Genomic DNA, 13,022 nt, shown 5'->3' with positions numbered 1-13,022 from the left:
CTTGCCAAAGTTAGGATATGTTCAGGGGACCCTGGCTCAAATAACCCAACGTTCTCTTCCTCTCTGCCCTCCTCCAACTGGGAGGTGTTAGTAATATTGCCCAAGGCTTCCCTGGAGCGGCTGGAATTGTTTCTGCTGGGGGAGACACTCAGCAGCCTGGGCTCTGGGGGACTGAGGCAGCGTCAGCTAGCGTGAGTGCGGGGGGCCCGGGAACATCTGCCTTACCTGGTTTGTTTTCGAGAGTTAAAGGAAAGAAGCTGAGGGTAAGGGTCTCCTGAGAATTTCACTGAAGAGGAAGAGGCCGCAGGGAAACCACTGAGGGGGAGAGATTATTCAAGGTGAATAACCAAGACTGTAGGGTAGATATTCTGGGGCACTAGCTTTTCCAGAACACAGCCGAAATAGCTGGTTTTAAGTGATGACTTTCTTCCTAGTTGAACATTCAGGGAAGGACTGGCAGGGTACGCTTGCCTAAAAAGAGAGGAATTGTTGCAGAACTTTTGCATCAAAAAAAAAAAAAAAGACTGAAGCTGAAATTTATTCTTTTAGTCTCTTTTGGATCCTCATCTGGGACCCCTTAATTTCATCTAAAACCTCTTATCTCTTAAAGCTACCCTTATTTGTCATTTCTTACCCTGAACCCTTGTCAGAAACATCAGTCTTGACAAGTAGGCTGTGGGGCACCTCCTCCCAATGGGGCTCTAGGGAGTGACCGCTTGTCTGTGACATTCAGGCTCCAGCCTAATGCCTTCTGTTGAGGGAGCTGGAGCTCCCCGGCAGCCTGGGCCTCATCGGGGCCATGAGAGATTGGGAACTGACCCTGCGGGCCTCAAGCTGAGCGCTTTCTGATGGACCTGTGACTCTGCTTTGCAGCTTGAAGAGCTACGATGGCGGTCAACAAGGACCCAACCTTGGTGGATGGAGACCTCCCTGTAAGTAACTTGAGAAGTGGGGGGACCACTGAGCAGGGGAGGAAGGAGCAGGGAGGAGAGGTTCAGGGGACTCAGAACAAGTTATGTCTAGATTATATTCCTGTTTCATTGGCCACTATGTCTTTCATTATTCTTGCCCTCAGTACCTTTTGCAGGGTGCTCTTGGGGTGGGCGGGTGCCTACTGAAAACTGAGCACCTCGGAAGAAAAGAACAGAAATATTGGCTGAGTTGGTAAGGAGAGGAAGGGAACTACTGTGTTCTAAACCCTGATACAAACGCCCACGCTTTGTCCGCCCAGGCGGGATGTAGATTCCAATGCCAAGCCACTGCATTCTGTAACTCTGGGGTGTCGTGCGTGTTCTAGAGTATGAGAATGGCACCTCTTGGGGTTACACGACACACAGCCTGTGCTGCATATGCGAAAGGGTTAGAGGAACATTATTTCCGGGGTTCTGTGTCTAGCCTGGTTTTCACTGTGACTTGGAGCAGTGTGATACCTTTAGGGGTACCTGACCCTTCCAGGCAAGGCCTCTCTGATTTAGGCACAGTTCAGATAGTGGGTGAAACTTAAAAACTGTGAGCCTATATAATGCCCATCTTGCCCCAAGTTAGCCTTTAGCTAACTTTTGCACTTGGAATCACCACCAAGTTTTAGATTAAATCATAGAACACAGAGGCATAAAATGGACCAGTGCATAGTTAACCCATCCAAACGGTTGGTGGTTTATTCCCTTCCCAGGACCTCTCTGTCCCTCTTTGGCTTTGCTTACAACAACCCCCGAAGGCTCTGTCCAAATGTTAAAGAAAATATTCTCTTGTTTACAGTCAGATTCTTTTTCTAGTTCAAATTTCAAACTCACCTGCAAAATGAAAGCTAAAAAATTGTAGCCTGCTGTTACAAGTCTCCTTGATGGGTCTCCTAACTCAGCCTACAAATGGAAGAGGCTAGGTCCTCACCTCCAGAGCAGAACCCTGTAACAGGGACATAGTCAAACTGCAGAGAGCTCCAGTGTCTGAGTCAGGACCTGGGGAGCTTTCTGTCTTTACTTTTCATGTGGAGAATTCTTAGCCTTCCTAAGAGTGGACAGAAGAATATTAATACCCTTCACTAGCCACAACAGCCATTAATCAATCCTGTGGCCAATCCTGCCTCACCTGCGCTCTCCTTTATCCCCAGACCTTGTGATATTTTGAAGTGAATCTTGCAGATAGGCCACTTCAGGCCTGAGTCGGAATCCTGACTCTGTCATTTACTAGCTGTGTGATCTTGGATAAGTCACCTCACATCTCTGGGTCTTTGTGTCCTCACCGGCAAAGTGCTAGTGCTGACGTCAGAGGGTCACTGTTAGAATTCAGTGAGGTCTTGTCACCCAGGCCCCCCAGTCAGTGCCTGGAGTAAATATTTCCTCGTGCAGGACTAGAACCCACATTCTTTACTCAAAGACCAGTGTGTGTTCACTGAAATTCCCGGGTGACCTTAAGTTTCATTGTATGGCTGCATTAATAAGAGCACAGCACCTCAAAAATGAGAAGCAACAAGTTCACTGTACCCCACATGCTTAGACCACACCTGGAATGCTGTCTTCAAGTTGGAGTGCTATACGTTTAAGAAAGACAACACTAAACTGTAGCCTAGCCAGAGGGGACCACCAGACCAGGGCGGTAAGCTGAGCCAGGATCTGGAGCTATTTAGCACGGAGGAAGGACCACTAAAGGCAGGCATATTGCCTTCAAGTATGTGAAGGGCCAGCCCATGAATGATGAAATAAATGTGCTCAGTGTTGTTCCAGAGGGCAGAGGGTGGAGCAGCGGGTGAAGGCACGTTGCAGCTCAGCAGCGCTGTCCAACGAGGGCCACAGGCCACTCTATGAGGGCCAAGGTCCATCCAAGGAGGCATGTCAATACAAGCCTGCCGTGGAGGGGAGGAACGTGGGGGGATGGGGTCACTAGGTGATGGACATTAAGGGGACATGTGATGTAATGAGCCCTGGGTATTACATAAGATTGATGAGTCACTGACCTCTACCTCTGAAACTAATATTATATATTAATTAATTGAATTTAAATTAAAGAAAATGAAGAACTTGAGAAAAATTTTTAATTAAAAAAAAAAATACAAGCCCGCCAGAAAGACTATGGGAAGCTCTTTTGCTGCAGAGGCTCCTGGAGGCCTAAACTTCTGTGATTCTGTGCAGTTGGGCAGATCTCAACTTACCCCTCCTAGGCACAGCCCCGACCCATTCATTTATTCAGCCAGCATTGCTGCCCTGGAGCTGGGCACTGGGAGAGGGACGAGTACACACATGATCACAGCACCATGTGATGGAGGCGAGCCAGGGAAGAAGTGGTGGCTGCTGTTGTGAGGAGAAGGGTCAGGAAGCTTCCCAGAAGCAGTGATGCTCAAGCTGTGTCTTGAGGAAGCAGCATTCTGCCAGATAGATGGGTATGGGAGGGAAGGGGGAGCATGCACAGGCAGGGGACTAGCCTACGTAGGCAGGGAGGCCGTGTCCCAGTATCTCAGCAGAGCCCGGATTGAGCCAGGAGAGCATAGCAGGCTGGCTCTGGTTTTTCCTGTGAGCCATCCAGAGACCTCTGTGGCCTGGGTTCCTCCTAGGTTACTGGGACGCAGGCTAGCCTCCCCAGTGGGCTCCATGACCCGGGGCTGCCTTCCCGTGAGGCAGGGAACACCTTGATTGCCTGCCTTCCTTCCTTCCGCTCCAGGAGCAGGAGAACGTGTTGCAGAGGGTCCTGCAGCTGCCGGTGGTGAGCGGCACCTGTGAGTGTTTCCAGAAGACCTACACCAGCACCAAGGAAGCCCACCCACTGGTGGCCTCTGTATGCAATGCCTACGAGAAGGGTGTGCAGGGCGCCAGCAGCCTGGCGGCCTGGAGCATGGAGCCAGTGGTCCGCAGACTGTCCACCCAGTGTGAGTCCTCCGGGCACTGGCAGGCCACCACCTGTCTATCTGTCTGTCTGTCTGGTAGCTTGCTTGTCTGTCTGCCGATATGTCTGTGCGCCTTTTTGGCTGTCCGATGGCCTTTCTAACCACCTATATCCCGTTACATGATCTTCTCCTCTACAGCTGTAGATGATACAGTGAGAGATGGCTGTAGATACAGGTACAGATATGGAGGTACATCTCTCCTCCTCTGTAGATGTCCCATCTACAGCCCAGTTGGCATTTTCCTGGGATGACAATGATGGGCCAAAGAATTGGCAGGGCAAGGGATGGGCAGAGCTGTGTGGGCAGTGGTGGGAGTGAGGCTCGTGGTAGACCAGATGCCCACTTTGGCCCCAAATCCAGCAGCAACAATAGGAACTAGCAGAGTCTGATACAGAAGCAGGGGCAGGAGACTCTAGGTCTGGCCCAGCAGAGCCTTGGGGTGGGGTAGGGGGAGACGGGAAGGTGTCCGGGCCCAGCAGCAGAGAGCTAGCAGCCTGGGCCATGGAGGTGGAGAGCAACTGTCCATACAGGCCCTACTACCTGACCCAGCCCTACTCAAATTGTTCTGCCCCATTTGAAAATATGGTCTCCAAGGAAAGGCTCTCTCTCTCTTTTTTTAAATTCCAGCATAGTTAACATACAGTGTTATGTTAGTTTCAGCCATACAACATAGTGATTCAATACTTCCACACATCACCCAGTGCTCATCACGACAAGTGCATCCAAGGCAAGGCTCTTGACAGGGCTGAGGGAAATTCCAGCAGCACCAAGAAGTCTAGGACCTTCTACCATCCTGATTAGAGAATTATGGGTGCATGAGGATTCTGCCTTGGGCCAGCCTCCTTGCCTCCAAACTCCTTCAAAAACTTCCCTGGGTCTCATTTTGCCCAGTCAGAAGATGGCCCAAGTCATCTGGGCTCTCTGCTGCTTGAGAATTTTGTAAAGAAATGTAAGCTATCTAGAGAGAGAATATATGAAAGCATAGAGAACTGATCTCCATGATCATGACTGCAGAGCTCTGTCTTCAGCAGCCCGTACCTCCTAGAAGCATCTACATACTCTGGCACTTGCCCCCCTCTCTGGGGGCAACTCCTTTCTCTTCCCTGCCACCCTCTTGATCATCTTACTCCTAGAAGGTAGAAGGAAGGACATGGACACACCTTGTCTTCATGCCCACCCAAACCTCACCCAGACAGGGGAGGGAGGACAGGGAAGGAGACACCAGTATTTGTTGGTGATTCACAGAGTTCTTGTCACTTCCTCCTCTCCACAACCCAGCACGTTAGGCACCATTAGTCCACATTTGACAAACAGGGAACCTGAGGCTCAGGCACGCTGTGACGTACCCGAAGCCACACTCTGCAGATGCATGCACTGGGCTCTGCATGCAGATCTGCCTGACTCCAGAGTTCCTACACAGACGGAAGACACCAGCCTGGCCTCCCGGAATGGGGAGCTAAAAGGGGCTGGGGAGCGGGGTGGGGGGGGGGGGACTCAGGTTCCAAGATGCTTCTGATGCAGCAGGGCTGGGGGGTTTTGAGGGCTCTGAGGTGCCTTCCTTGACACAGAGGCCACTGCTAGGTCTTTGTGGCTCACCCCACTGTGGCCTTTGCTTCTAGTCATAGCTGCCAATGAGCTGGCCTGCCGTGGCCTGGACCACCTGGAGGAAAAGATCCCAGCCCTCCAGTACCCTCCTGAAAAGGTGAGCCCCTTTCCTCTTCTCTAATGTGCCCCGTACTCTGTTGTCCCACCTCTCAGGAGGAGAGGGCACAGGCTGACGATGCCATGACTGTCAGCCTTTCATTTCTATGGCAAGTGCCCTCCAAGCTTGGGGGTGGCCGCCTGCCCCTAAGGCCACAAGTGGGCTTAGTCCTCTCCCTGCGGTGCCAAATGGAGGCAGGCTTTCTGGAAAGCAGGCACAGCCCAGGGGCTAACTCAAACAGGGGCTTGGGGTGGGTCCCACTGCTTCTAATCCCATGATCCCCTTCCCCACCTCAGGATACCTGGTGGGCCGGCACTGGGCCACTTGGTAACTATAGTCACCTAAGATCATGGGCCACACTCATCGGAGCTCAGGATTGCAGTCCCATGTCCTCAAGATCCAGCCCTTTATGGACCAGGAAACTGAAAAAGTCCCTTTACCTAGCTGTATATTCATTGGGTATTTGCTAGATGAGGGCCATGTCAGGCGCTTTTGGGGAATAAGCTTCATCTCACTGACTGACTATCTACTCATCCCACTAACATTTACTGAGCCCTACCCTATGCCAGGGGCCACAATGCGATTTATGGAGCCCTCCCATTTAATCCTCTTGTCAACCCTCTGGTACAGGGTGGGTATCCCCATTTTACAGATGAGAAAACTAGTGACTTCGCCCTGGGCACACAGCCTTCAGTGGAGGCCACATGAGAGCAGGTCTGTTTGGCTCCGAGGCCTGTGCTCTTCACATTTTTCCAGATGAAGGGCATCTTTGTCACAAAAGGGCTCCCAGACTACTAGGAGAGAAAGATAAATTATTCCAATACAGAACTGGTAGGAAGATCAGCCACATCTCTGACTCAGTCTAAATGTAGATGGGAATGAGAGCATGTTCTGAGGGAAGGACAGACAAGACATTCGAGGAATTTGGGAGTGGAGATGCCTTGTGAGCATGAGAATATCAAGACAGGTGTCATCAAGGAGGTGGCCTTTGGGGGGTAAAGTTGGTTAGGATGTTGCCAGGCAGAAGTGGGGTTCAAAGAGGCCAGGAGATCCATGCACAGGGAGGACTGGAGCCCTTTCCCTTTAAAGCTCAGCTTAATCAAGGGGTCCAGATATTGGTGCCCCTCCCCTGGGCCTTTATTTTATTTTATTTTTAAGTAAGCTCTATGCCCAGTGTAGGGCTGGAACTCATGACCCTGAGATCAAGAGTCGCACGCTCTACAGACTGAGACAGCCACATGCTTCTCTCCTGAGCCTTTAAATGAAGCCTTCCTGGAAGCTGGGCTCAGGGCTACCAGACCAACAGGCCTGACTCCCCTCCCCATCTCCCCCAGATCGCCTCTGAGCTGAAGGACACCATCTCTACCCACCTTCGCAGTGCCCGCAATAGCATCAGCGTGCCCATCGCCAGCACTTCGGACAAGGTCCTGGGGGCCGCTCTGGCCAGCTATGAGCTCGCCTCGGGGGTAGCCAAAGACACTGCCGAGTATGCTGCCAACACCCGAGCTGGCCGGCTGGCCTCTGGAGGGGCTGACTTGGCCCTGGGTAGTGTTGAGAAGATGGTAGAGTTCCTCCTCCCTTCAGCCAAGGAAGGGTCAGGTATCTACCATTATGGGGGGCTGGCAGACCCTTCTTGGGAAGTGAGTTGGCTGCCCATGCTGCCTGGGAATTAGTAAGAGGCAGCCAGGGCTCAGCCGGCCACGGCTCTGGAACAGGGAAGGCCCAGCAAGATTTCCAGAGGGATCTATCCTAATTTAGCCTCCTCTCCCCATTTGTGAGTGGGGAAAGTGAGTGACCCAAGTCACCGACTCCACTTGTGGTGGAGCTCAGGTAACCACTTTCCAACCCTAGACACAACCTCAGCTTCCCCAGCACCCCTCTCTCTCTGATCAGCTTTCCTTGCTTTCCCCCCAAATCCCATCCAGCCCCTGCTCCAGGACAGCAGCAGGCCCAGAAGCCCCCCAAAGCCAAGCCGAGCCTCATGCACAGGGTTGGGGCCCTGGCCAGCACCCTCTCTCAACACACCTTCCAGGCCACAGCCGGGGCACTGAAGCAGGGCCACGCCCTGGCCATGTGGATCCCAGGTGTGGCACCCCTGGTGAGTGTCTGCCCTGAGCTCTGGCTGAGCCCTAGCCTGGGTCCCTCCCATCCCACCCAACTCCACCTCTGGTCCTAGGAACATTCTCTCCTCCAGCTTGGGCTGGGACTTTTGGTTTAAGGACAGGAGGCCTTAAGGGGGTGGAGGGCCAGTCCTCTGGGCTTCAAGGAGAGGGGAAAGGACAGGCTCTGAGCCGAGGGCACTTCTGTCTCTCTCCCTCTCCCTCGGAGTCCTACCCCTGGTATTCATCCTCACAAGGGAGCTTCTTGCGGTGGGCCCTCCCACCTATGAGGGAGCAGAGACCCCCTAGCTGCTATCCAAGGACGAGGAAGTGTCACCTGTAAGTAAGCAAGGTCCCAAACCCCTTCTGCTGGGGAGAGAATGCTGGCTGGGCTGCATCCCTGACTCTGACTGCCCCCAGGTTGTAAAATTTCCCCTTTAGAGGCTTCTAATTTGCATCTTACTTGCACCTAAGGTAAAGCTGCCTTTTCTAGGCCCAGGCAGGGCTAACTGCCCACCATACCCCACCCCCACTGTGTATTTTAGCAGATAGAAACTGGAATTTTTTCATAAGAACCTTTATAAGAAACAAAGGCCAAATCAAGGAAAACAAAGGAAATAAAAATTAAAACTTAAAGCATAAAGGTCGGCAAACAAAACAACCACTTCTCAGCCATCATTTTTTTTTTTTTTTAAAGATTTTATTTATTTGAGACAGAGAGAATGAGAGACAGAGAGCATGAGAGGGAAGAGGGTCAGAGGGAGAAGCAGACTCCCTGCCGAGCAGGGAGCCCGATGCGGGACTCGATCCCGGGACTCCAGGATCATGACCTGAGCTGAAGGCAGTCGCTTAACCAACTGAGCCACCCAGGCGCCCTCAGCCATCATTTGAATAACACTTTTGAAAGTATCATCAGGCCTGACTCATTCATTCAAACAAATGTTTGCTGAGAACCTACCATGCGCCAGGTTCTGTGGCTCCAGTAGGGATACGGGAGTAGTGGTTCTCTTCTGTCCCCTGCCCTGGGGGATCATTTACCCGTGGGGGCGGCGACTGACCCATGTCCCAGCCTTACGTGTAGTAGGGAGGGCCTGCTACTGTGCAGCCTGTTCACACACAACATAGTGGTGTCCCCTGAAGCTGTATGATAAAGAGGCCCTGTTTGGGGAGTTCCCTAGGGCTAGGAATGAGCCAGGCTGTGCCTCAACGGGGCACCAGCCCACCTGCCCAGGTCTGTTTCCACCCATGGGACACTGGGGTCCTCTGGATTTTTTCACTCTTTAAAGATCTCCAAGTCTCCAAGGAGAATCTACTAAAGCTAAACACGCCTCCCCCCCCCCGCCCCAAGACCCAGCAATTCAACCCAACAGAAATGAGAGCTTATGTCCCCCCATAAGACACGTCAAAATGTTCCTATCAGGCTTTATCCTTAGCCAAGAACCGGAGACAGCACAGATGTCCACCAACAGCAGGGTGGGTAAACTGTGGTGGCTCCACATGGACTATGACACAGAAGTGACAAGGAAGGAGCTATCTTGACGTGCAATAGCTCGGATGAGTCTCACAACACCATGTTGAACAGAAGAAGCTATTTGTGAAAGAAGACCCATTGCATGAGTCCACTTATATGAAGTTTAAAAATGGGCAAAACCACCCCTCTGTTGGCAGAGGTCAACATGTGGTCCCTCAGCGGGGGGGGGGGTACTGGCAGGGTGGGGGGCACCCCCACGGGAGACTTCTGCGGTGTTGCAAGTGGCCTCTGTCTTGATCTGTGGTAGTTACATACGTATGTGCTTACCAAACGTCACAGAGCTGCACGCTTCCAATGTGTGCACCCCAGGTGTGTGAGTGATCACTCAGGGACAAGTCTGGGGGACAGTCCGCTGGGGCCCGGCCCCTGGTGAGGGCTTTTGCGCGCTGGGGCTGCCCGGCCCTCTGCAGGCGTGGGAGGCCAGCGGCTCACGGGCCACCCCCCCCATCCCCACCCCCGCAGAGCAGTCTGGCCCAGTGGGGCGCGGCGGCCGCCATGCAGGTGGTGTCCCGGCGGCAGAGTGAGGTGCGAGTGCCCTGGCTGCACAACCTCGCCGCCGCCCAGGACGAGGACCACGACGACCGGACGGACACGGAGGGAGAGGAGACGGAGCAGGAGGAGGAATCTGACACCGAGGAGAACAAGCTCAGCGAGGTAAGGCGGCGAGCAGAGGCCGAGTGGGGACGTGGACGCCTCACGGTCCCACAGCCCACTGAGGGGCCGCGAAGCAGAGGCACGGGGTGGGCCTCGGCCCCCAGACCCAGAGCCACAGCGCGTGCAGGCTGCGCTGTTCACCGCACCCCCAGACGGCCGGCTAACAAAGTACTTCCATGCCCTTCTCTCGGCTGACCCTCCCAACAGCCCCAGAAAGTAGGCAGGGCGGAGACTGTCATCCCCGTGGTGCAGGTGAGGAAGCAGGTCCAGAGAGGGGAAGTGACCTGCCCAAGGCCACACAGCTCGGAAGAAACAGGCGGCCCCGTCCTTTCCCTCCAGCTCTGGGGGCGGTGGGGAGGACAAGGGCGGGGGGCGCGCCGCCGCAGGTGCTGACCTAGCTCTGGCCCCCCAGGTGGCAGCCCTGCCCAGCCCGCAAGGCCTCCTGGGCAGCGTGGCGCACGTGCTGCAGAAGGCCACGTGGAGCACCATCTCAGCCGTGACGTGGGCGCCTGTGGCTGTGCTGGGCTCGGCGGCGAGGATGCTGGGCCTCAGCCCGGCCCACGCCGCCTCCCCTACCAAGGGGAGGGCCATGTCCCTGTCAGATGCCCTGAAGGGCGTCACTGACAACGTGGTAGATACGGTGGTCCACTATGTGCCGGTGAGTGCCACCCACCCCAGGGGCCTGGGAAGGACGGGTAAAGCAGATTGGACCCAAGGGGCTGCAGTGGGCCTCCTTTCCCCAATCTCCTTGGCGCCCCAGAAACATTTTGACGAACTACGGCCTTGATGGGGGGCCCTTGCCAGCCCCAAGAGTATAGAGACACTGGCCGTGGCCTGAGACCCTTTCCCACAGCCCCCCCTTCCGACCATCAGTCTGGGGGTCCCCAGTTGGGCCAGCCCTCACCTCAGGGGGTTTGCGTGCGGCTAGAGGGAGGCTTCCAGGGCGCCCTGGGGGGTGGGCTCTGTTCCAGGGCGCAGCTGCTGCCCCATCCCTGTCCTATCACCTATTACCAACAGGAAAAACCCAAGAGACACCGATACTGTCCCTCTGGCAGTCCCCGGGCCCCTGCCCAGAGCAAGGCACGGGTTGTGTAGGCTCCAGAAGGCGCAGTCAGGCACCCACCCTTTAGAGTGAGCAAGGGTTGGGGGCGGGGGTTACGCAGTCCCTCACTTCCAAGAGGCACGCAGGGGTCTTGGCTGCCAGCCTGTTCACCTTGGGCTCCACACGGGGCCAGGCAGGGATCCCCTGCCCCTGGCTGGGACCGCGGGTGGGCTGTGCTGAGCGCACAGCTCCGGCCCAAGGGACGGTGGGAAAGCCGCTGACTTTCCACGGAGCGACCCCTGAGGGAGACCCGAGGGGTCCAGGCACTTTGGGAGGGGGGCTGCCTGCCTTGCCTTGGGGGTCTGGGCCGAGGAGGCCATCGGAGAGGGCAAGGCGTCAGCGCTCTCCCCTGCTCCCCCGCCCGCGCCGCACACCCCAGGCTGTGCGCTCCGGAAGGCCGCTCCTGGGAGGGGTGCATGCGAGGGGCCGGGAGAAGCGGTGGATGGGAGGCGCAGGGACGAGGGGTCAGGCCGGGGCCCTAACACGGCTGCCGGGCCCTCAGCTCCCCAGGCTGTCGCTGATGGAGCCCGAGAGCGAATTCCGGGACATCGAAGAGGCCGAGCGCCGGGAGGCGGAGCGCAGGGCGTCTGGGGCACCGCCCGCCGGCCCCGAGCCCGCGCCGCGCCCCCCGCAGCCCCGCGGGAGCCTGCGGCCCGCGCGCAGCCCCGCGGCGCCCCCCGGCCCGGGGCCGGAGGACAGGGCGGACGCGCCCGCCGCAACGCGCCCGGCCTTCCCGGCGGTGGCCCGCGAGAAGCCGAGGCGCAGGGTCAGCGACAGCTTCTTCCGGCCCAGCGTCATGGAGCCCATCCTGGGCCGCGCGCAGTACAGCCAGCTGCGCAAGAAGAGCTGAGCCCCGCGCCTCCGCCCGCCGTCCCGCCCGCCGCCCCGACGGCGAGGCCGGGACCGGCTCTCCGCACAGAAGCAGAACCGGCACTTCCGAGGGAGCGGTGCCCTCTTCCAAGTAGTCCCCTGGGAACCCGAGCCTCATTCCCGCGGCGCTGCCCAGGCACGCATTATCTTTTTAGCACCGTTCTGGGGCTTCGCTGTCCGAACCTATTTTTAAGAAGCGTCGGAGCAGCAGCTTGCTTTGATTCTATGCCTTGTTGTTTTGTTCTGTTTCTTAGCCAAAGGATTAAGCGCCCGACTTGAGCTCTCACTTCTTTAACCAACGTGTGGCCAAATGACATTTGACTTGTTTCCAAAACTTAGATCCATCCTCTGTAGACAAAGATTAAGCAGGAGTCTCTGACATATGTTTAAGGCCTGAGCTCAGAGATTCCTCTGAGTATCCAGGCTCTCGACAGACTACTTTGAAGAGAGCGACAATTAGGTGCAGAAGCTGTTGGATGTTTATATAAATATTAGCCTCCCTTTCCGAGTACCCAGTACTCCTCGCAGGGTGATTCCCGGCCTGTGCTCTGTAGCGCCACCTCCTGGCTCACAGCCACACTTCCATTTGCTTCCTTCCTGACTTCATCTGTACGTTCACTCTTGCACCATTGCTGGCGCCCCCAGGGCCGGGGGACGACAATGATGACCCGTTCACCTTATAAAGAACTACATAGACTATATGTATGGACTCTGTAGTAGCCACAGTTCATTCCAAGTCCTATTTCTGAAAATATCAATATTTGGTAAATCTAGGGAATGCATACATATAATTTAAAAATTCAAATATTGCAAAAGGGTGTGTGTCTTCCTCACTGAGTTCCCCAGTTCCCCTTCACAAAAACCACCGTGCCGTCAGTCTCTTGGGTATCCTTCCAGGTACAGGTTGTCCATGTGCAAGCCCACTTTGTGCACACAGCTGTGGGATGTGATCCTCTTTCTTCATGTAACAATAAATCTTAGAGATCTTTTTGTATCAGCACCATAAATCCATAAATCCTCCTTGCTCTTTTTAATGGCCATGTAGTAAGTGCTTCATAATGTAGATATGCTCTTTGATTTAACTGGTTCCCTAGTGATGGACTTTCAGGTTGTTTCCTTTCTTTTCTTTTCTTTTTTTTTTTTTGGTCCTGCAAACAGTCCTACAATAAATGTCTGTATACAAAATG

General features: G+C 54.9%; 1 protein-coding gene across 3 annotated transcripts; it reads left to right on the top strand.

Moving 5' to 3' along the window:
* PLIN1 (perilipin 1) lies at positions 1 to 13,022 on the top strand. Of its 3 annotated transcripts, none has more exons than XM_035024125.1 (9): positions 1 to 191; positions 874 to 932; positions 3,655 to 3,859; positions 5,497 to 5,579; positions 6,914 to 7,178; positions 7,505 to 7,677; positions 9,672 to 9,863; positions 10,276 to 10,521; positions 11,468 to 13,022. In XM_035024125.1, the coding sequence occupies exons 2-9, from the start codon at positions 888 to 890 to the stop codon at positions 11,813 to 11,815; spliced, it is 1,557 nt and encodes a 518-aa protein (XP_034880016.1). In that variant the 5' UTR covers positions 1 to 191; positions 874 to 887; the 3' UTR covers positions 11,816 to 13,022. The 3 variants fall into 3 exon arrangements, with proteins under 3 accessions (XP_034880016.1, XP_034880017.1, XP_034880015.1); XM_035024126.1 differs by having other exon boundaries at positions 1 to 263; XM_035024124.1 differs by having other exon boundaries at positions 1 to 338.

This window comes from Mirounga leonina, unplaced genomic scaffold (genome assembly GCF_011800145.1).
Source record: "Mirounga leonina isolate KUSES-001 unplaced genomic scaffold, KU_Mleo_1.0 Mir_178, whole genome shotgun sequence".
Taxonomy (NCBI): domain Eukaryota; kingdom Metazoa; phylum Chordata; class Mammalia; order Carnivora; family Phocidae; genus Mirounga; species Mirounga leonina.
Note: the sequence above shows the minus strand (reverse complement) of the source record. Positions and strands in the feature narration are given on the sequence as shown.